Source organism: Schistocerca gregaria, chromosome 6, assembly GCF_023897955.1.
Source record: "Schistocerca gregaria isolate iqSchGreg1 chromosome 6, iqSchGreg1.2, whole genome shotgun sequence".
NCBI lineage: Eukaryota > Metazoa > Arthropoda > Insecta > Orthoptera > Acrididae > Schistocerca > Schistocerca gregaria.
The window spans coordinates 563,578,396-563,603,038 of record NC_064925.1 but is presented as its reverse complement, the minus strand read 5'-3'; the positions used below and the strand labels follow the sequence as shown (position 1 = coordinate 563,603,038).

Here is a 24,643-nt window from a genome sequence, read left to right as displayed (position 1 = left end):
CGGAGGTAAAATAGTCCCCCATTCGGATCACCGGGCGGGGACTACTCAAGAGAATGTCGTTATCAGGAGGAAAAAAACGCATTCTACGGATCGGAGCGTGGAATGTCAGATCCCTTAATCGGGCAGGTAGGTTAGAAAATTTAAAAAGGGAAATGTGTAGGTTAAAGTTTGATATAGTGAGAATTAGTGAAGTTCGGTGGCAGGAAGAACAAGACTTCTTGTCAGGTGACTACAGGGTTATAAACACAAAATCAAATAGGGGTAATATAGGAGTAGGTTTAATAATAAATAGGAATGCGGGTAAGCTACTACAAACAGCATAGTGAACGCATTATTGTGGCCAAGATAGATACGAAGCCCACACCTACTATAGTAGTACAAGTTTATATGCGAACTAGCTCTGCAGATGACGAAGAAATTGAAGAAATGTATGATGAAATAAAAGAAATTATTCAGATAGTGAAGGGAGATGAAAATCTAATAGTCATGGGTGACTGGAATTCGAGTGTAGGAAAAGGGAGAGAAGGAAACATAGTAGGTGGATATGGATTGGAGCTAAGAAATAAAAGAGGAAGCCGTCTGGTTGAATTTTGCGCAGAGCATAACTTAATCATAGCTAACACTTGGTTAAAGAATAATGAAAGAAGGCTGCATACATGGAAGAACCCTGGAGATACTAAAAGGTATCAGACAGATTATACAATGGTAAGACAGAGATTTAGGAACCAGGTTTTAAATTGTAAGACATTTCCAGGGGCAGATGTGGACTCTGACCACAATCTATTGGTTATGACCTGTAGATTAAAACTGAAGAAACTGCAAAAAGGTGGGAATTTAAGGAAATGGGACCTGGGTAAACTGAAAGAACCAGAGGTTGACCAGAGTTTCAGGGAGAGCATAAGGGAACAATTGACAGGAATGAGGGAAAGAAATACAGGAGAAGAAGAATGTGTAGCTTTGAGGGATGAAGTAGTGAAGACAGCAGAGGATCAAGTAGGCAGTGTACATTATCCATTAGTAATTGCTGAAAATTATAGTCATGGTGAAACATTGGATACTTTAATGCTCCTTAGATGTGTTTCACATGCAGTTGTCACATAGCTCATTTTGCCATTCCTGTGTTAACATTTTCTGATGCTGTCACTGCAACCACCAAATTCTTTTCCATTCATGAAAGTGAAAGTTTTAACCAGACAGCCTGCTACATTTTTATGATGCATTGTACGGTATTCACTGAGTTTATAACAGTGATCTCACATGGAAGGTTGCACAACAACAATAAACAACTTCCTAGTTACCAAAGTCAAGCAATAATCAGCAATGTAGACCATTTATGCAACATGAAAGCAACACCTGGGCAGTGGCCAACATTTGGAACTTGTTGTACCAAGGGCCATTTCTGTAGCATGAAGTGTTTTGAGATGGACCTCATGTAAGATGGTACTGCATGGAGAAGTCTGGAGGAGACCTTTATGTAGCAGTTGGTTTCAGGTGATAGTTTGATAATACTATTTGATATAATGTTAAAACATTGGTGCAATGTGCTTGTTAAAAGAAAATACACATCCGTAAACTTATTTACAATTAAATTTTGATGTTGCATATTCACATGTTTCACAGATCCATCAGAAGAATCAGTAAGTGAGACTACATTGGACGAACGTAAAAGGATGTTGAAAGGGTACTGGAGTTTGATATCTTGCTGCACTTTACCCATTGATTCTGCAGAATTCATATTCAAGCACTATGCACAGGTATGGTCATCATAAAACTTATGTCTATTGATTACAGAAGTGTAAATTCATGTTAGTCATTTAAGTCACTGTTGAGAGATTTTATTTTTCATTGTAACTTGAGTGAATTTGACACTATCGATATACCACAAAGGAATTATCTGAATGGGATGGAAACCGGTAGATGTGATCTCCACGTGCAGACCAACTAATGATTGCAATTTCAGAAAAATTGAATGCTTTAAAAAAAAATATATATATATATTCACAAATTGGGCAAATCCGTAATGCATTGGTCCACCTCTGGCCTTTATCCAAGCATATATTGATGGCATTGTTGGATGACCTCATGAGGAACATCATGCTAAATTCTGCCAAGATGGCAAGTTAGATTGTCAAAATCCTGAGCTGGTTGCAGGACCCTTCCCATAATGCTCAAAACATTCTCCTTTGGGTAGAGATCTGGAGATCTTGCTTGCCAAGGGGAGGTTTGGAAAGCATGGAGAAAAGCAGTAGAAACTCTCACTGTGTGCTAGCAGGTGTTGTCTAGTGGAAATGTAAACCCAAGATGAATTTTAATGACAACAGAATGGTATGTAGAATATCACTGTGCTGCAAGGGTGTTACAAATGACAACCGAAGTGGTCCTGCTGTGAAAAGAAGTGGCACCCAACACCATCACTCCTGTTTGTCAGGCCGTATGGTGGGTGACGGTCAGGTTGGTGTACCACCACTGTCTGGGACATCTCCAGGCATGTCTTCTGTGGTCATTAGGGCTCAGTTTGAAGTGAGACTCATCACTGAAGACAGTTCTATTCCAGTCAATGAGAACCCAGGCCATATGCATGTTTGAAGATTCCCCAGACAGCTGTGAGATACTAAACTGACGTTGCTCACCATAAGCCCTGCTGTGAGTGATGGTCTTTGGTGCCATATATCAGGACCCCTTTGATTATGATCCACAGCACCCTTACAGCACAGTGGTATATTGGCGATACTCTCCACCCTGTTTTGTAGTCCTTTGTGGCATGTCATCCGTGGCTCACATTTCAGCAAGATAATATCCACCTGTACACAATGAGAATTTCTGCTGCTTGTCTTCATGCTTGCCAAACCCTACATTTGTGAGCGAGGTTGCCGGATCTATCCCCATTTCAAAACGTTTGGAGCATTGTAGGTGGCGCCTTTCAACTACCTCAGAATTTTGATGATTAATTTACCAGTTGGCACACGACGCTTTGGTGCATTATGCTTACTACCTGAACCCCCATCTTACTCTGTTACTCACTCCTGTGAACGGGAATGCGTTATGCAGATCTTGGTGCCTCTCACGTCCATCTAGAAAAGATAACCTGTAGATGCCCAAATAAGGCGAAATGCTTCGTTGGAAAATATAAAAAAACTAAAATTGCAACCAAGACTGTTTTTAACCACTACCAATAAGACAGATTGTATTGTTTTGTATTATATTCAGTGGTCCTGTTGTCTACAAAGCACCTTATGCATAAGATATTACACAAGTCAGGTTATAAGTATATAGCTGAAAGTCATTTCTAAGCATGCTTATCTAAGGTTACAATAGTGCACTTTATACATCAGTATTTATCTAACGTAATGTACTTCATAAATTTAAATGTTCTTCAGTGGAGTGAAAGCAGTGATGCTGTAAATACTTGCACAGAAATATTTCCAAACTTTGTGGAGAATTAAACATTTATATTGACAGGTAAGTGTACTTATTGTGGGTCAAAGCATCTTGAGAACTTTGAGCCATAAATCTGCGTCTTTTTCTCTCTTCTGGTTGTGAAAGGAGAGAGGCAGATGGCTGGTTAAGAAGTGGTGGGTCAAAGAGCACAACTGTTCGAACTTTGTTGTTGTTGTTGTTGTTGTTGTTGTGGTGGTGGTCTTCAGTCCAGACAGTGGTTTGATGCAGCTCTTCATGCTACTCTATCCTGTGCAAGCTTCTTCATCTCCCAGTACCTTCTGCAACCTACATCCTTCTGAACCTGCGTAGTATATTCATCTCTTTGTCTCCCTCTACAATTTTTACCCTCCACGCCTCCCTCCGGTGCTAAATTGGTGATCCCTTGATGCCCAAGAACATGTCCTATCAACTGATTCCTTCTTCTAGTCAAGTTGTGGCAGAAACTCCTCTTCTCCCCAATTCTGTTCAATAGCTCCTCATTAGTTATGTGATCTATCCATCTAATCTCTAGCATCGTTCTGTAGCACCACGTTTCGAAAGCTTCTATTCTCTTCTTGTCTAACCTGTTTAACATCCATGTTTCACTTCCATACAGGGCTACACTCCACACAAATACTTCCAGAAAAGACTTCCTGACACTTAAATGTACACTCAATGTTAAGAAAATACTCTTCTTTAAAAACGCTATCCTTGCCATTTACAGTCTACATTTGCATCCTCTCTACTTCAACCATCATGACTTATTTTTCTCCCCAAGTAGCAAAACTCATCTACTACTTTAAGTATCTCATTTCCTAATCTAATTCCCACAGCATCAACTGATTTAATTCAACTACATTCCATTATCCTTGTTTTGCTTTTGTTGTTGATCATCTTATAACCTCCTTTCAAGACACCGTCCATTCTGTTCAACTGCTCTTCCATGACCTTTGCTGTCTCTGACAGAATTACAATGTCATTGGTAAACCTCAAAGTTTTTGTTTCTTCTCCATGGATTTTAATTCCTACTCCAAATTTTTCATTTGTTTCCTTTACCGCTTCCTCAATATACAGATTGAATAACATCGGGGGTAGGTTAAATCCTGTCTTACTCCTTTCCCAACCACTGCTTCTCATTTATGCCCCTCAACTCATATAACTGCCTTCTGGTTTCTGTACAAATTGTAAATAGCCTTTCGCTCCCTGTATTTCACCCCTGCCACCTTCAGAATTTGAAAGAGATTGTTCCAGTCAACATTGTCAAAAGCTTGCTCTAATTCTACAAATGCTAGAAACGTAGGTTTGCCTGTCCTTAATCTTTCTTCTAAGATAAGTCGTAAGGTCAGTATTGCGTCACGTGTTCCAAAAGTTCTACGGAATCCAAACTGAGCTTCCCCGAGGTCGGCTTCTATCAGTTTTTTCTTTCGTCTGTAAAGAATTTGCGTTAGTATTTTGCAGCTGTGACTTATTAAACTGATAGTTCGGTAATTTTAACATCTGTCAACACCTGCTTTCTTTGGGATTGGAATTATTATATTCTTCTTGAAATGTGAAGAGATTTAGCCTGTCATATCTTGCTCACCAGATGGAAGAGTTTTGTCATGGCTGGCTCTCCCAATATATCAGTAGCTCTAATGGAATGTTGTCTAGTCCTGGGGCCTTGTTTCGACTTAGGTCTTTCAGTGCTTTGTCACGCAATATCATATCTCCCATTTCATCTTCATCTATGCCGTCTTCCATTTCCGTAATATTCGCCTCATGTGCACTACCCTTGTATGAGCACTATATATTCCTTCCACCTTTCTGCTTTCCCTTCCTTGCTTAGAACTGGTTTTCCATCTGAGTTCTTGACATTCTACAGGTTGTTCTCTTTTCTGCAAAGGTCTCTTTAATTTTCCTTTAGGCAGTATCTGCCTTATCTCTAGTGGTATATACCTCTACATCCTTCTATTTGTCCTCTAGCCATCCCCACTTTACCTATTTTGCACTTCCTGTCAATCTCATTTTTTAGACTTTTGCACTCATTTTTGCCTTTTTTCATTTACTGCATTTTTATATTTTCTCCTTTCATCAATTAAATTTCCATATCTCTTCTGTTACCCAAGGGTTTCTACTATCGGTAGCCCTCATCTTTTTACTTACTTGATCCTCTACTGAATTCACTATTTCGTCTCTGAGAGCTACCCATTCTTCTTCTACTGTATTTTGTTCCCCCATATTTGTCAGTTGTTTCCTAATGCTCTCTCTGTAACACTCTACAACCTCTGGTGCTTTCAGTTTATCCAGGTTCCATCTCCTTAAATTCCCACCGTTTTGCAGTTTCTTCAGTTTTAATCTACAGCTCGAGAAGCAAAATTCTGTCAGGCGGCATCCTCTTTCATTCCTTAAGCCCATTCCATATTCTCCCACTACTTTTTCTTCTCTTCCTTTTCCTGCTATCGAATTCCAGTCCCCCAAGACTTAAATTTTGTCTCCATTCAGTATCTGAATAATTTCTTTTACCTCATTGTACATTTCTTCAATCTCTTTGTCATCTGCAGAGCTAGTAGGCATATAAACTTGTATTACTGTGGTGGGAATGGTCTTCTTGTCTATCATGGCTACAATAATGCATTCGGTATGCTGTTCTTAGTAGCTTACCATGTTCCTATTTTTTTATTCATTATTAAACCTACTCCTGCTTCACCGATATTTGATTTTCTGTTTGTACGCCAATTTTTTTTCTCCCGATAATTACGCCATCCTGAGTAGTCCCCGCCCGGAGATCCGAATGGGGGACTATTTTTCCTCTGGAATATTTTACCCAAGAGGACTCCATCATCATTTAATTATACAGTAAAGCTGCATGCCCTCAGGAAAAATTACCGCTGTAGTTTCCCCTTGCTCTCAGCAGTTCACAGTACCAGCACAACAAAACCGTTTTGGTTATTGTTACAAGGCCAGATCAGTCAACCATACAGACTGTTGCCCCTGCAACTACTGAAAAGGCTGCTGCCCCTCTTCAGGAACCACACGTTTGTCTGGCCTCTCAACAGATATCCCTTCATTGTGGTTGCACCTGCGGTACAGGTATCTATATTGCTGAGGCATGGATGCCTCTCCACCAATAGCAAGGCCCATGGATCAATGGGGTGGGCGGTGGGGGGGGGGGGGGGGGGGGGGGGGGCTTAAGAACTGGAAAAACTACACCATTCCTTCTAACGCTCCCTGTTCTCATGGCTTTTTAGTGTGTGTTACCAAATAAAGAGCTTATTCTGGAAGTCACTGATGCTCATTTATGGTGTCACTAATGCTCATTTGTGGCAGTAATTAGAGTGCACTTAAACGAAACACACAGTGTTTAGTTAGAACACTCTGACTTGAAATTCTAGCCATTTACCTCAGTTGTCAATTGTCCAAATAGAATAAAGTTCACAATTAATGGCCTAAGAACAAAAGAAATCTCATTTTAGTAATTTTTGGGTTCAGAAAAAAAGGAAAGTTGTGTGATATATTGATATATTATCTATGCTCACAGGGAAGAATGAACTTGGAATAACATATTTATATTCCTAAAAGCCTTGAGTTTCACTTGCAATGTTGTAATTTGCCAGATCACTCCAGAACAGTATTTTTAGTTTTCAGAGTTTGGAGTTTTAACACGGGCTCTCCAAAAAACCAAATTCTAGCATTGTAACCGACAAAAATGTTCAGAATCTGAAGGTGACTACACCATGAATAAATTTTAAATTCAACTCAGTGTGGAACAGACTAAATTAAACATACTTAAAAATTATTGAAGTAATAATGTCAGTATTTCCATGCAGTTGTGTCACTTAATTTTGATGTTTGAACCCTATACAGTTGTTTTGAAGACATCATTAGGAACAAACATGCTACAAAAAATTTAACATCCAGAACAGGGGGGTTCCCTAAGAAAATCAACCAAAGTAGTTGTGCCACACGTTCCACACTGCTGATGACAGATATTGTTATGTGGCACTTTCCCTGCCTGCCTTATGGCATCCTCATGTTCTAAATGCTCATAGTACTGATGGCATTTGATTTTTTTGGCGCATCAGGTTCCTTGTGATGGAGCTACACAGTCTTGAAGTCAGTTATATACAGATTGAAAATCAAAATAAATTTTGATGAAGTTGTATGGAAATGTTGACATTACTAATGCAATAAATTAAAAACTTAAGAGAAGTCTGTATGCATGTCCTTCCCACAATGGATACCAAGAAAATATTTTGAAGTTGTCACATATTCACTGCAGTTGTGCCATTAACTGATAGGCCAACAGGATACACTTACTATACGCTGATTAAAATTACTTTGTGACTAATGTTTCAGCAAGTCAAATGGGAGGGGCCAGCCACCAGCCAATCGTAGTTCTTTCTCAAGTTCCATGTGCTTGCTGTGTTGCCTGTTTTGTAGGTACATGCCGCATGTTGTGGAAGTGTGGCTGGCTAGACGCCAGCAACAGTGGTCCCACCACTGTAATCCATCAATCACAAAGTAACGCAATTGTTGCTCCGTTCACGGATTGTAATGATGGAGTGTTGATGAGAGTGCACAACTCACAGAGAGAGGAGCCAAAACAAAATGATACCGTCCAGTGATGCAGTCCAGTGATACAGTATAATGTGATAATTCCTTTCTAGGCAAACAATGTTGAAACAACCCAAGATGAAATGGTAGAAGGTCTCTGTGTTAAGTTACAGGAGCAGGTGTGAATTCTGCATGTGGAGATGTTGGTGTAAAATAACTCAAAAGAATCAGACTATTACATACTGAAGTCTCAAATCAGTTAGTCATACAGTGTGGGCATGCATGCCATAATAACATGATAAAAAGAAAGAAAAAAACAACATAAACATACTGGTGACACAACATTGACAATTACGCTTTAATAAGGTAGTTGGTATGACTTTCCCTGCACCTATCTGTACCTCATGGGATCATTACATTGTAAGTTAGTGTAGTTTAATAAGGTAAACTTGTCATTTCAGTAAATATGCACATAATCAGTCATCAATTGATATTAAATGATACAAGGGATAATCTGATGAATGGTACCACTAGCATGCTTGTTTAAAGATGATGCTACAACATACTCCACTTTCATCAACAGCATAATTGAAAGGTAGAAAAAGACAGATTGCTACTTCCCATAAACATGCCACATAAGTTGCAGACAGACACAGTTAAAACACACTTCACATAAGCTTTTGGCCACAGCCTCTGTCAAAAAAAGAGAAACACATACCATTCGTTCACACTAGCAAGCACACCTCATGCATACATGACCATCAACTCTGGCAGCTTGGACCAGAATGCAGCTACAGTAACATGCTATCCCCACAGCCTTCACCCAACACTTTCCACCCCTCTGTCCTACTAAATCCTCCCCATTCTTGTGTCCAATTCTCTTTCTTTGCCACCCTCCACCAACACACCCACCTGTCTTTCTTGGTACCCTTCTTTTTCGCTCCATTTTTCCCACCTTCGTACCCTACAATCTCCTGATGCTGTGCCTGTTGGCATTCTAGTCCCTGCACACTCCACCAGACAGCACTCCCCCCCCCCCCCCCCCCCCCCCCCCCACCTTTACGCTGCTATCCGTTCCCCTTCTCCATGCCATCCAGGTTGCCTTCCCCGTGGCATCCAGATTGCTGCTTCCATCCCACATGATTACTGCATTCTGACCTGAGTTGCCATAGTTGGTGATCATGTATGTGTGAAGTGTGCTTGCTTGGGTGAGTGAATGGTGTGTGTTTCACTTTTTCCAATGAAGGCTGTGGTCAAAACCTTATGTATAAGTGTCTTCTGCAACTTACTGTCATCTTTATGGTAAGTAGCAATCTGTCTTTCTGCACTGTTGATATTCCTACCTGGAGTTCTCATTGTTCGATAAGTGAAAGGTTGGTTTTTTATTGTGCAATCCAAGTTGGTGTTACTAAAACTGACATTAATTTGTATTTTATTGAAATGCATTAGTTCTGCTCTGTTTATAAATGGTTTCAGTCAATACAATGTTTCAGTGTATGCAAATTGATACATAAGTGCTAACTGTACATCTAACATAATTCGAATGCTGGGCATTATTAGAAAGTTTATTTCTACAAGCTGGGAGTGAGAGTACAAAAGGGCTTACATCGAGTGGACTGGGATCAGTTGCTCGGATGTGGTCGCAGGCAGCAGGACTGCATCACTTTGTTTCATTAGCTGGACTTTAATTCTGTGTGGTGCTATCTTTTAATGCCATGGTAATAGAGTATAATCCATGTAATGGAACCTGGAGACTGAGCAATGATTAGCTGGTGCACAGTGTGAGTGCAGAGTCATGCTGTTGCTTTGAATAAATGTTGAGGTATAATCGGTGCGAGGATATACTGCTTCAGGGAAGCTTAATGTGGATTGTGAATTTTATTTACTGCGTTCCAGTGCTATATTTAAATATGTATGAACCTTTGTATAAACTCACAGCTACACATTGTCACACAGTAGCTCATGTGCTCATAAGGATTGCTAGGAGTAATCTTATTTATTTCTTTATTGGTGTTGTGAATCAAGGACTGTACAATGTACAAAAAATACAGGACCATCCCTTAATTAGTATATTATACGAAAATGATAGATGGCCACTCCCCATATAGCAGAGATGTTGTGTTGCAGATATGCACAACAAAAAGACTGTCAAACACGTAAGCTTTCAGCCAAAAAGACCTTCATCCGAATCACACACACTCACACACACACACACACACACACACACACACACACACACACACACACACACACACAAACAAACAACTATCAAACATATGATGACAGTCTGGCTTCCAAGGGCAGACTACGAGCAGCAGGGCATGACGGGTGAGGTGATTGGGTAGAGGGAGTGAGGAGGAGTCTGGGGTGTGTAGGGGGAACGTAATGGGACACCCACCTCTGACACATTACCTTTCCTTGTAGAAATAGCCGATACCAAAAAATATTTTGAATCTTGTATAGGTTAAAATTATCTTAGCTGATTCACTAAAAGAATTTCATGTGATTCTGTACACCTGGTATTATATTTCAGGTTAAAATATGTAAAAAGAAATTAATTTGTTAGTACTCTGTATGTACAGCTAAAATTACTCTTATTTTAGAAGTATTTGAAATTATGAAATATCTGGCATATTTAAAATTCCTGTTATTGTTGTTATTATTTATAGAATGCGACACTAATTATTACATATATTTCTGGATTCATTTACAAAAATAATGATTTGGAATGTGTTAGTACTGCAGATTGAGTTAGTAGGGGCAGGCATGCCTCTGATGAAATTGGATATATTTTTGACAATAACAGTGTGTATTTGTATTCTGAAGTGGAAGTTGTAAAGTCAGTGTGATATAGAGGAATGGGGTAAAACAAAAAACGTCATAGCAACAGAAAGTACTTCATCAATTATACAGATCAACTGGAACCCACAAATTCAAAATTTCAGCATCAAAAATGTACACCTAGACACGAGAACTGCAGTCAACAACAAGAGAAAATGAATTTACTTAAAGTTTTTGATATTTATATCTTATTTCGAAGCTTTCGAAATTTTTGGAGATCCTGAGAAAATTAATGGTGATGTGTATGAGGGTAAGATTACAGGAGGGACAGCAGAGTAGGGGTGTGGGACAATGAAGTGCTGCTTTTGGGAGTGTACAGGGATGAGGTGGATAGAAGGTAGAGCAGCTAGGTACAGTTAGGCGGAGATCCGAAGGGGGCAAGTGGCATTTGAAAAGGAGAGAAGGGATATCACTCTAATAGACATAGGTGCAAGACCAGTCCCATACACCCTCCCACATCGATTACTCCAGTCCAGTCGCAAGCATTACCTATTCTGTTTGTGGCAGGGCTGCTGGTGAAATCAGTCGTGATCTTCAAGCTAAGCTGCAACCACTGTGCTGATTTCTACTTGGGCATGACAACCAACAAGCTGTCTGTCCACATGAATGGTCACTGACAAACTGTGGCCAAGAAATAGCAGGCCCACCCAGTTGTTGAACACACTGCTCAACACAACGTTCATTTTAATGACTGCTCCACAGCCTGTGCCCTCTGGATCCTTCCTACCAGTGACAGCTTGCCTGAGTTGCACTGGTTAGAACTCTCCCTGAAGTATATTATATAGTACAGTAATCCTCGTGGCCCAAACCTTCATTAGTCATTGTTGTACACCCACCTATCCACTTCTACATTCCCACTTCAGCTCTACACAGCCCTCTAGTCCACCAGTGCACCCACAGCATTGTTATTTGTCTCCTTTTTCATTGCCCCCCCCCCCCCCCCCCCCCGCCCTCCCCCTGCACTCCCACTTTCCTCCTCCTAATCCCCCAACTGTATCTAGCTGTCCTACTCTCTCTCTATCTTGTTATTAATTATTGATGATTTCTTCTCAGGTATGCAGCCAGATGATACAGTCATTTTGGCACAATATTTCAATTCACCAATTGTCTGCCATGTTCAGGTGAGAGCACTGATGCACAACCTCACCGGAACTGAGTTTCTAACAGACTTGGCAGTTCCTTTATATACCGTAGCCATCCCAGCAAAAAGCTAATGTCGTGACAAAATAATGGAGGCATTTGATGAAGAAACTGTGTGAATGTAGAAAGGTAGCTCTAATAGTCTGCCCATCATGCAAGAACACTTTGTGTTTTCAATGTTCATATGATGATTACCACCGAAAAAACTGTACATCTCACAACGAAAATTAAATTTTTGTGTCTCTTGCACAACCAGTATGACTGTTGATAACAGTTTTTTTTAGTCAGTTGACTCACATTTTTAAATGATTAAACATTACAATATGTGAATAAAAAAGAACTAAAACCAGATGTACAAAGATTCCCAAAGAAAAAAGAATGACAGGAAGATAGTATGAGAACAAACAAAAAATTAATATGATGGTTAAAATGAAATGGCAGAGGATTATAAAATTTAAAAACATTACATTTAAAACAAATAACTGAAGAAAAAAATGATGGAAGTCATTTCGATAAAAATTAAAAATAGAAAGTTGAAAGGAATGTGAGAGAATTCGAATGTGCCACCTTCATTTCACCGTTCTTGTAAGCTGACCATTACATTACGATGCTAGTCAAATGAGTGATGTTAAATTAACGTTCTAGATGAGGAGGCTAAAAATTTTTCTTGGCGTTTACTCGTGAACGAGGGCCCACCGGAGTGAATGGCTTCAGGATGTGATACCTGGAATCCTAATCTACGCCACCATATAGTTTAATATATTAAAAACAAAGATTCCAAGACTTACCAAGCGGGAAAGCACCGGCAGACAGGCACAATGAACAAAACACACATACAGAATTACTAGCTTTCGCAACCGATGGTTGCTTCTTCAGGAAAGAGGGAAGGAGAGGGAAAGACAAAAGGATGTGGGTTTTAAGGGAGAGGGTAAGGAGTCATTCCAATCCCGGGAGCGGAAAGACTTCCCTTAGGGGGAGAAAAGGACAGGTGTACACTCGCACACACACACATATCCATCCGCGCAAACACAGACACAAGCAGTAGAATGCTTTATAACTTTATTGAAATGTTTATTAGTGCACACAAACCAAAGACATTTTGCACAAGTGTGTTAACATTTGTAAATGACATATATTATACATCAATTCAAAAATTAATTAATGACCAGCATAATAAAGACATAAAAATGCCAATTCTTCTTTTTTTCAGTTATCTGCGTTATAATAATAAACGAAATACAATTAACCATGTATAATTCCAATAATCAAAGTTATGAAAGCAAAATTGTTGAACTGAATAGCAAATGTGGTGTCACCTGCATACCAGAAAGCAATTGCTTTTGTGTGTGAACAAGAGAGAGTGCTTTATCAGGCGGTCAGAGAGAGAGAGAGAGAGAGAGAGAGAGAGAGAGAGAGAGACATCAGTGGTGGAAGATAGTATCTTGTTATGCTTTGATGCTTGGTACCGTTGCACAACAAGCTGTGTTTTTATAAGTTATGATTTATATACAGCAGTAATAAGGAAATGAAATGGCATTTGGAAATAACTAAATGGAAAATATCGTGTGTCAAGTTTAATGATTAAATGACATACCGCCCAACTTTGAAAACAGCTGGAGAAAGCAGAAGCAGATTGGCACACGAACCAGGTAAGTACCAGAATTCAGGTTCGTAAATTTAATGTAATTGTTTCATCACATAACTACAAGCACTGACACGTAAACAGATGTACTGACATCATTGTCAGAAGAGCTAGCTAGCAAGGTAATACTCTTTATATAGGTGAGAGGTTTACAGTCAGTTTTTGTGGAGCCTACCATCTGAAATGTCACGGAAAGTATGAATGGAATTTTTGAGAAGCCTGGATGAAGCAGTGGCAGTTGTGGTAGCTTTGACTGAAATTGATTCTGTAACTAGACCAAGGAAGAAGCATGATAGTTAATGTGGAGAGGGTGTGGTGCTCCAGGCCATGTTGAACAATTCTGTGAAACCGCAATGCAAGAAGTGCAAAAAGTGGAGTGCCGTGTTTAAAAAGTCCACAAGCACATAGATTGTGGAATCAGTGTAACACTCATGCCCCTGCATTAAACGGTGTGACCACTGTGCAGCACTCCCAGTAAGTTAAACAATAGGACAACCTGGTACAAAATCAGTGTTGATTTTCCAAGTGGAAAGAGAGACTTCTGAATATGTGTGGAAGTTCTGCTGTCTGTGGGCATTAGCTATGACGTCATTCTGGATCTGGACTTCCTTAATAAAATCCATCTGCAGCAGCGTACAGTGCACATTAGAGCGGGATGGGGCTGTTGTTCTGTCCTGATCTTATGGCTGAAATAGCTGAGATGTCTGGTAAACCGGTTAAATTACATACATGGTGTCTTAGACTCAACTTGCAGGATTCAGTTCTGAAAGGTACAGGGAGGCTGTTCTGAATGAGCACAGGATGACCCACTGGTTAGTAATTAGTACTGTGTCATATGTGAAAGAGTTAGATGGTAGCTGCGTTGTACCCATCATTATAGATAATTTTGGTTCAGAGGAGGTGAGACCATCAAAAGGTTCCATGTTAACTTTAATAACTTAGAGGTTTTAGAGTATGAATTAGAAACTTTAATGGTTGAATATTCTTTATGGTGGGTGTTTTTTAGGTCACCTCAGTAATTTAATATAATGAGGGGTTTGTTGAAATACTACTGTCCACCAGGAAACTGCTGCTGTGCTGAGCGAGAAAAGCTGCATCTTTTTCCGCAAAGCGAATACATGCCCTACCTGAGTAATGCGAATAGACTGTTTCGCTCCAAGAAGCTTGCAACTAAGTGCCCCAGGGAGGTCATTACAAGTGAAACCGAATTTTTCCAGAAAATAGGGTCACATTGGCTGCACTCAACCAAAACTGAAAGTAGTCATTGCCAGCTGCTATGACCAAGGACATTTTGGCAGTGCCCAGTGCATAGAGCTACAAGGTCAGGGACTGCTAATGAATGGTATGCAGTGCAAAGTTTGAGGTCCCACTTTTCAATTACATGCCATTATTACAAGAACACCAACTCTTAAACACCAGCTACTCATTAATTTACCTACCAGGCCTCCCTTCCCAAGTCCTGCCCCAGAGAAACCTGTCTTTCATAAATGCCACATTAGACCCAAATTTTGTGGCTACACAGGCCCAGATGATATAGCAGCACAAAATGGCCATGTTATGATGGAACATCTACTCAACCACATAAGAAAACATTGGAACAAAAGGCACAACTGATAACCATAGGGACATCAGCCATTTGCATAATTTTGACTTTAATAACCATTGTGTATTGCCCTCTCAGACAGAGAGATAGCCAAATCCCACGCCTTTCCCGGCCATCCTGATTTAGGTTTTCCGTGATTTCCCTAAATCGCTTCAGGCAAATGTCGGGATGGTTCCTTTGAAAGGGCACGGCCGACTTCCTTCCTCATCCTTCCCTAATCCTTCCTTAATCCGATGAGACCGATGACCTCGCAGTTTGGTCTCCTTCCCCCCCAAATCAACCAACCAACCACCCCTTTCTTTCCTTCCACATGCGGGTCCACAATAGCCATGGTGGTACCAGGGAAGAAGTGACTCAACCATCATGAACATTTAAAAGTTGTGAAAGGAAAAAAGGTAAAAAGGAACAGTGAACCTCGGTGCTGAAGCATCATAAGAGTGATAATAAAATAAAAGGATGACACACCAAAGTCTTATTCAAGCAATAAAGACACACTGATAGATGTGAAAGTGTGTCTGTTACAGTTAGACCAACGAAATAGGAACCTGGAGGACTGAATTAATCTGAGAAGAGGGGAAATGTAATGGCTGAAACACAAACAGCTGGCGATTGCATCCAAACAACTGAAACTAGGTCACAGTCCACAATTGAATGCTGTGCCAGCTGAACAGGTCCAGAAAACACAGTCTCTGCATCTGGCACTTTCGCGTTAGGGATGTCACGCCAGACTCCTGCTGCAAGATTGACTGACATACTGATTACTCCACACCAGGCTATTGATACAGGGGGAGCCTTCCACAACTGGAACAAATGGAAACAATATCTCAACCACCGGAACCAGTGCATCAACAAGTTTTCCCAGCTGGTCTGTCCAATGACACACAGCTTGTGTCAGTAATCACCACACATGTGACACTGCCTCCTCTGGACCACAAACCAGAGACCACGGCCTGAGTGTCCGGGCACGGGGACCTCACTTTGCTGACACACCGCCAGCCCGTAGTCGTCGGCCTCCATCCACCAACATGCTGTGGTAGCCAAGCCGCCGCTATCATCCACAGGAAACGTGTGCACTGACATGCTCATACCAGTGCACTGGGGTATGAAGATATTGCCTGTTTCAGATGTGCTGAACCACATCTTTTATATTCATCAATTACATGTTCTATCAACTGACTGACTGCCTTATTCACCCGCTCCATCACTAACCTCCAGCAGGGAACTGCTCAGCCACTTCTACCCTGCAGTAGATTCCATTACAATATTATTTTGTTACGTTTAAATATTTAAAAAAAACAATTGGAAAGAATACTTTCAAGTTAAAAGTTATGTGTTGGTGCAGTGGCCCATATGTATCACCTAATTCAGCTATAAATACGTATTGCAAACTACAAATCTGGAACTGTGTCATACGATACAAATTGAGACTGGTATCACTATTTTCATATTATTAATTTAGCTGACTGTCTTATAAGATACCAACTTAATTCTCACCTCTCTGATGCTCATACAATCCATAAAAAATTCTGTTCCATTCTTATTTAACACATGTCCCATGCTCCTTATCACACTACCCGCCTGCCCAATATAACAACAGCTGCATGATCCACATTTAATATTATACACTCCTACATTACAAAGTTTGTTTAGGGAGGTCTCTAAACTAAACTATGGCTCAAAAGTTGCCCTAACTTCCTATTTTCCCGGAAACCTACCTGTATGCTCTTTTTTTTTTTTTTTTTTTTTTTTTTTTTTTTTTTTTTTTTTTTTTTTTTTGACACCTTAAAAGGATTTTTATTTTCTATTTTGCTAAGCACTTTTTCACCCATCTTTCCAATATCACTTTCTCTGCAGCCATTTTCCGTGTCTATCTGAGTAATTGTGCCAGTTTCTCTGTTTTTATCTTCCTCATACAATTGAAACTTAGTCAGCGTGTGAAATTTTGAATTAAAAAATGCTCTTTTTCTGTGATTGCAGATGGGGGCTGGTGGAACAATTATGCTGGAGGCTTTAGTCTCCAAAAGATGTTATGTACAAGGCTTGAACCCACCCCTGTTATATGTAGGTGAACAACAATGAGCAAACTATTATGTTCCAGTGCTTCTGTAAAACTTTTATTAGCTTGACAGGAATTTAAGGCAACATCCAAATCTGCGATTTCTTCTGTACTACAATTGAAGAATATGAAAATGTCATCTACATGTATCCTTAACAACAAGATTTTCTTACACAGACCACTATTAGTTCGGAGAAGTTTCCTTTCTAAATTGTTCACAAAAATCACCAGGAGTGTGCCTGCCTTATTTTGACAGTATTTTTTTTTTTTTATTGAACTGGAAATAGTTAAAAGATAATGTTGGTTTTGCAAGATCAAGTTTTTATGCCATCTCATTTCTTTAGGCTTGTACCCAGGAAGCAAGCAGAATGTGTTTTTTGGTGGCCAGTATCCCCTCTCTATAACACAAACTGCATGCACATATTAAATGGGTTCTTTATTCATAAGAATAGAAAAGTACTTATCTCAAGATAGTCTTTGTGGTGCAAGCTCTCTGTAATGTCCCACGTTAGCCTCACTGTTGGTGAAGCACAAAGTCCACTATGAGCACTATTCTGGTCGCTATATGCTGCCTGTCTCTGAGCTAGCGGCGGAGCTAACTGTTACGTGTGACACCCACTGGGCTATGACTGATGACTGGCTGGAACTCACTAGGTGGGACAGATTGGCCGTCTGGTCCGCGGCAGTGATCTAAATACTGATGGCCGTGAGGGCGCTGGCAGCGAGTTTCCTGCGAGTCTCTCTTTGGCCTCTATCGATCTTTTCACAACCTCTTTGCCACGTGGTGTACTGGTGCCAGCTTAAGCCAGCATATTTCTCCCCTCCACAAAATGCCACACAGTTGTCATGTAGTGAGGTTGCGAATGACAACAGGGAGGAGCCAGGACGCTGGACATGGAGATGGGCCCGGAGCTGTGACTGTAGGACGGCATACTCCTGGCAATACCCCACCATCTGGCTTGTGAGGCAACAGGAACATCCTTCAGGAAACTGCTGTCAGGACACACATCCAGGTCTGAGGGCATGTACCGGGGCGATGATGGTGACGGCAACAGTGATGGCGGGTCCAGGTTGCGAGGTAACGGGCGAGTCGTGGTGCCCTGAAAATATTCTAACTTGAGAGTTAGCGTAGCCGAGCTGGGGCCTCTCGATGGTTCGCAGCCCGGCAGCAGTCATGTGGTGCCAAATGTTAGCTTTGCAGCCGCATGATGCTTCTCAATGGCAGGACCACACACCTGGGAATTCCACGGTGGTGCTGTGTAAACGAAGGAGACGCGCCGGGAGTGCTAGAGGTGGCAGACATTTAACAGTTCGTTTAGAAATTAATAGTAGCCAGATGAATCATAATACCCCAAAAAGAAACATGTACATTACCCTTATTTGCACAACGATTCTGGTGGTGTAATCAGATTCTCAATATCTTTATTAGTTTAAAGTTTAGTATCTGACAGTAAATTATACAAGTATACCCAGCAACGAATTTCCAAAATCCAAACGCTTCATCCGATTTCATCAATTGTCATGTCTTTAGAAAGCTATTAGTGTAAACCTAAATTGGTATAAATTACAGGCATGTAACTTGAATTGTACTTAAGTTATTGGGGGTCAAAGGGGCCGATTCCTATCAATCGCAGCAGGCCATAAGTACTCCACAGTTGCATGAGAAAACGGTAGCAGCATGCTTATAAATATATTTATTCATCTATGTCTTTCTTTATATCCAATATATACTATTCATGAAGAAATTGGTTAAATATTTATTGTGTGTTAGAGAGCACAGAGGCAGTAGGCTACTGGCCTACCTTTTGTTGCTGTTTCTTTGATGTATGTTTATTTAATTTCTTTGTGTATTTAATAATGTGTGTTAGAGCACTTTTATGGTCCAGCCATAGGAATATTTATGTAATTTAAAGTTATTTAAATATAAATCCAGTATTTCGTATGTGTTTAAATATGTTTGTGAGTGTACATTGGCTTGGAGACATGGAGGGAGGGCTAGTTAACGGTGAGACTGTATGGAAGTGGGGGAGGAAGATTGTGTCGACAGAGTGCAGCAGTTGGAGTACACACAGCACACAGGAAGTGCTGGACGCAATGGTCGCAGAGTCAGCAGAAAGACTTGGACAGTGGAGCAGTTTGCGCATGCTCGCAGAGGATAAAAATATTTCGAAGTACCGACCTGTGCTCTTGTCTGATTTCCCTGGCTTCTGCAGTGAAGTTGTAGTATGAGTTCAGAAGTGAATATCTCATGAGCTATGTTGTTGTTCATGACTAATTACGTGAAGTAGAAATGTATTGTTTCCCTGTTATTCAACTTGTATTTTATTTAATTGCTGGACCATTGACACCAATAAGTGTTTTACAGAAATATACCACATTCTCAAAAGTACTTCTACTATCGTACTCATCATTTAAAGCCGTTAAGATAGTTCCTACAGATTTTTTTAGTTGCAATTTTCTATTTATAAATTTATATGTTACTTTCATACTTCACAATTGCCAAGTGATAGAAACCTTTGAGCATTCAATTCATGTGTGTATTCTTATCGTATACTGTAGACTCAGCAGTATTTGGCCTGTAATGCGGCAACTATGTATCCCAGCCCCTAGACAACGAAACCAGCCAAAGCTTTTAATATTTCAATGTTGAGTCAGAGGTTACATAGTTGAGGGCCACACCACTCAACATTTCATTTATTTTTAGAAAACCGGCAGGGTCCATGGGGTCAGCGAGTGGGGATGGCAGGGGCGAGGGCAGATCGTCCATCCGCTTCTCCTCCAGTGCACTGGTGGCACCAGCAGGTGGCTGTGAAGGTCGTGCAGTCCTGTGAATCTAGGGAAGAAAAGCAGCAGAATTCGGGGGCAGATGTCATGCACAAATTTGGTTGTGGTGGCAGCACTCAAAACTATCAGGATCTGCAGTTAAGTACGCCAATGTGTTCCTGGATCACGCCTCTTACCGAGCGCCCACGGTTACCATAATCCATGAAAAGAACAAGATCATGCAGCGCAAAGCAATACTTGTGAACCATTGGCGGCTCCTGATGCTGCAGTGGGTGTAGCAAGTGTAGCAGTGTCTGATGGTGGTGGCTAAGCAGAAATTCCACTGGTGACAGTCTGTCTCGTAGGTGGGAGTGATAGGAGGCAAGAAAGAGTTGCAGCGCCTGTTCCGGTGCGTGGGTGGTTGAAGCGTAGCCATCTGTTGCTTAAAAGTTTGTACGAAGTGTTCTGTTTCTCCGTTGGACTGCGAGTGAAAAGGGCCACTTAATAGTCGATGGATGCTGTTGTGTTGACATACACTACTGGCCATTAAAATTTCTACACCAAGAAGAAATGCAGATGATAAACGGGTATTCATTGGACAAATATATTATACTAGAACTGACATGTGATTACATTTTCACGCAATTTGGCTGTATAGATCCTGAGAAATTAGTACCCAGACCAACCACCTCTGGCCGTAATAACAGCTTTGATAAGCCTGGGTATTGATTCAATCAGAGCTTGGATGGTGTGTACAGGTACAGCTGTCCATGCAGCTTCAACACAATACCACAGTTCATCAAGAGTAGTGACTGGCATATTGCGACGAGCCAGTTTCTCTGCCACCATTGACCAGACGTTTTCAGTTGATGAGAGATCTGGAGAATGTGCTGGCCAGGGCAGCAGTCAAACATTTTCTGTATCCATAAAGGCCCATGCAGGACCTGCAACATGAGGTCGTGCATTATCCTGCTGAAATGTAGGGTTTCGCAGGGATCGAATGAAGGGTAGAGCCACGGGTCATAACACATCTCAAATGTAACATCCACTGTTAAAAGTGCCGTCAATGGGAACAAGAGGTGACCAAAACGTGTAACCATTGACACCCAATTTCATCACCCCGGGTGATATGCCAGTACACGCAGGTTGTCACTGAGTAGACAATCGCAGGCGCTCCTGCCTGTAATGCAGCATCAAGGGTAACCACAGCCGTGGTCTCTGAGCTGATGGTCCATGCTGCTGCAAATGTCGTCGAACTGTTCATGAAGATGGTTGTTGTCTTGCAAACGTCCCCACCAGTTGACTCGGGGATCGAGACGTGGCTGCACAATCCGTTACAGCCGTGCGGATAAGATGCCTGTCATCTCGACTGCTAGTAATACAAGGCTGTTGGGATCCAGCACGGCGTTCCGTATTACCCTCTTGAACCAACCGATTCCATATTCTGCTAACAGTCATTGGATCTCGACGAACACGAACAGCAGTGTCGCGATACGATAAACTGCAATTGCGATAGGCTACAATCCGACCTTCATCAATGTCGGAAACGTGATGGTACCCATTCCTCCTCCTTACATGAGGCATCACAACAACATTTCACCGGGCAATGATGGTCAATTGCTGTTTGTGTGAGAAACCAGTTGGAAACTTTCCTCACGTCAGCACGTTGTAGGTGTCGCCACCGGCGCCAACCTCGTGTTAATGCCCTGAAAAGCTAACCATTTGCATATCACAGCATCTTCTTCCTGTCAGTTAAATTTAGCGTCTGTAGCATGTCATCTTTGTGCTGTAGCAATTTTAATGGCCAGTAGTGTAACTGCCCAATACAAATACCTCTGCCAAATTGTAGATGCAAAATATTGGGAACAATGCTTGAATGGTGCTACGTGATGTGATAGAAGCGATAGGCACCGCAAATGGGGACTTGCTAAAAAGAGTCTACCGCTATGAGCCAACGAGTGTTCCAAAATGGTCGTGCAAAGTCTATGTGTACTCGTTGCTACGGCGGTTGAGTCTTAGGACAAGTTGAGAATGGCTGTGATGGGAAGGATTGGTTTTCCGTCCATGCACTACACTGTGACATCATCTGTTCAGTGTGGGTGTCCGTGCCCTGCCAAGTACAGTGCCGGCGTGCTACCTGTTTAGTGCGAACAATTCCCCAATGTTCTTGATGGAGCAATCGCAATGCAACAAAACTAGTGGCCTTGTGCATTAACTAGCATGAATGGCAGCAATTACACCATTATCTTGCAATTCTTTCTAGCTGCTTTGTCTCTTACAGCAATTGGAATGAGGCAGGACCGTAAAAACTTAGGCTGTACATTGTCTTTCAATGTAACACCCACTACAAAGTTGTTAGCTTTCCTTCTGAAAATAGTTCAGGAAATTCTTTAAGCAAGCTAGCTATGTTGCCATTTGGATCAAAAGCTGATTTGGACAGTACGTTGTCATGGATGCTAAGTCCAAACAATTCAAAGGTATCTAAACTGAAACTGTTGATTTCAATACAGTAACATTCACTGTCCTAGTGCAAGATTTGTAAGTGGCAAGCGAACTACACTCTCCTAGCACTGGAATCTCCTGTCCAGTGTAAGCAGTGAGGTGCTTGGTAGATTTAGAAAGGTGTGGTGACCCTAACTGTTCATACGTGGCATGATTTAGCAAAGGCACCTGTGTCCAACTGGAAGTTCACATGACAGCCGGCTATGCGTAATGAGACAAATAGTTCGTTAGATGTTGTTGCACAGCACGAGGGCGAGAAGTAGGCACAACTTTAATCTTACTTTTGTGAGAACCTGTTGTAGGTTTGGAATACACAACGTTCACTGCATGTGCATGAGCCTGTTTTTTCTAGGAGCGGGCAGAATTGGCGGTTTTGTGCCATTGCAAACAAACTGCTTGGACAAGGCCTTTTTTTTTCCATATGTGTTGCGTTACGTGATAGCCAATCCTATCTTTGACGGCAAGCGAAACATCTAGGACAAGACTTCACTAAGTTCACAGGTCTGCTTACCTGTCGAGATGGCTGTCTATGCAGCTGTGTACATGCTTGTTATTGTGGCTATTTGGGGTGATCGTGAGCAATGGGCGACTCGACCCAACAAATCATGGCCCGGTCAAACTTATTGGCCGCTGTAGTACCCAAATCATATTGCTCTAAGATTTGCAGTACTTTAGGAAGCAATGGATCAGAGTACTTTAAGATCTGTTCCTGTATTCTGCTATGTGGGACATTGAATGTTATAGCATCTCCAATCACTAAGTCACTGTAAAAGCTGCCACAACTACACTTAAATTTACACTTCCTAGTCATACCCATTAATTGTATGTACCACTGATGGTACATCTGTTGTACCAATCATGGTACATCTGTTCTGGCTTTTTCTGCAAGCAAAAGAAATGATATCTGGCTGCAGCTACTTGAACTTGCTGGTCACAGTACTGAGTTAATGCCGTGATTACTTGGTTCTAACTGAGTTTGTTGGGAGATGCGGTTGGGAATAGTTTTTGTATTAATCTGAACACTGAAGGCCCCCGCAGCTGTAGCAGCACAGTAGCTTTAAACGAACTGCACAATGAGATTGGAACTGTGGCAGTTATTTGAGCCATTCCTCTTTGTTCTTGTTAAATTGCCGGAACATTGGTGTGTTGGTCGGCAGCACTTGTAGGGCTTGTTGGTCAGTTGGCTGCTGTTGTTGTTGTGTGGCCGATGCCGCTTGTGCAGCCAGAAGTACTGTCACCAGCATGGCAGCAGTTCATTGTTTCTGAAACAGAGAAGCTTATGTTAGATCAATCACATTGGCCATCTGTGGCTGAGGCATGGGGACGGGGTGGAGGGGGCGGGGTAGCCATGGTTTACACAGATAAGTTTCAGTAAAAAAGGAAGCCAAGCCTCTAAAAAGAGAAATTTGATTAGTTCTGCGGCTCCCCTCCTGGAATACATGCAAGAACACAACAAAAAATTATCAGACACTTGAATATGATCACCCTGCAATCTGAAACACAAGAGAGGCAAGCAAATTCTTCTTCACTGAATTATTCTCATCTCCATCTTTTATGTTGTCTCATTTTCTATGTAGCTTTGTACCCTGGGACCAAGGACGGAATGTTGTTTAGTGGCCAGTATCCCCTTCCTATAGCACAAACTGCACGCATATAAATGGGTTCTTTATTCATAAGAATAGAAAATTACTTCTCTCAAGATAGTTGTTGTAGTACAGGTTCTCTGTAATAGTCCACGGTAGCCTCACTGCTGGTAAAAATAAATCGGTTAGACCATTCGCCGGGTGCAAGTCTTTCGATTTGACGCCACTTCGACAACTTTCACATCAATGGGGATGAAATGATGATGATTATGACAACACAACACCCAGTGCCTGAGCAGAGAAAATCTCCGACCCAGCCGGGAATCGAACCAGGGCCCTTAGGATTGACATTCTGTCACGCTGACCACTCAGCTAACGGGGACGGACACCTCACTGCTGGTGAAGTAAAAGGTCCGCTATGAACACCACTCTGGTCGCTATGTGCTGCCTGTCTCTGAGTTAGTGGTGGAACGAACTGCTACATGCGACTCCCACTGGGCTGTGACTGGTGGCGAGCTGGAACTCACTCAATGTGACAGACTGGCCATCCGGCCCGCAGCAGC

At 41.4% G+C, this 24,643-nt stretch overlaps 1 protein-coding gene across 5 annotated transcripts in view; it reads left to right on the top strand.

Annotated features, from left to right (window-relative positions):
- LOC126279017 (cohesin subunit SA-2-like) overlaps positions 1 to 24,643 on the top strand; it is a 359,735-nt gene that overhangs the window by 283,400 nt on the left and 51,692 nt on the right. For all 5 annotated transcript variants that reach the window (XM_049979406.1, XM_049979405.1, XM_049979404.1 and 2 more), the window contains one exon: positions 1,621 to 1,754. In XM_049979406.1, coding sequence (XP_049835363.1) covers positions 1,621 to 1,754 — 134 coding nt within the window. The remainder of the gene's footprint in view (positions 1 to 1,620; positions 1,755 to 24,643) is intronic.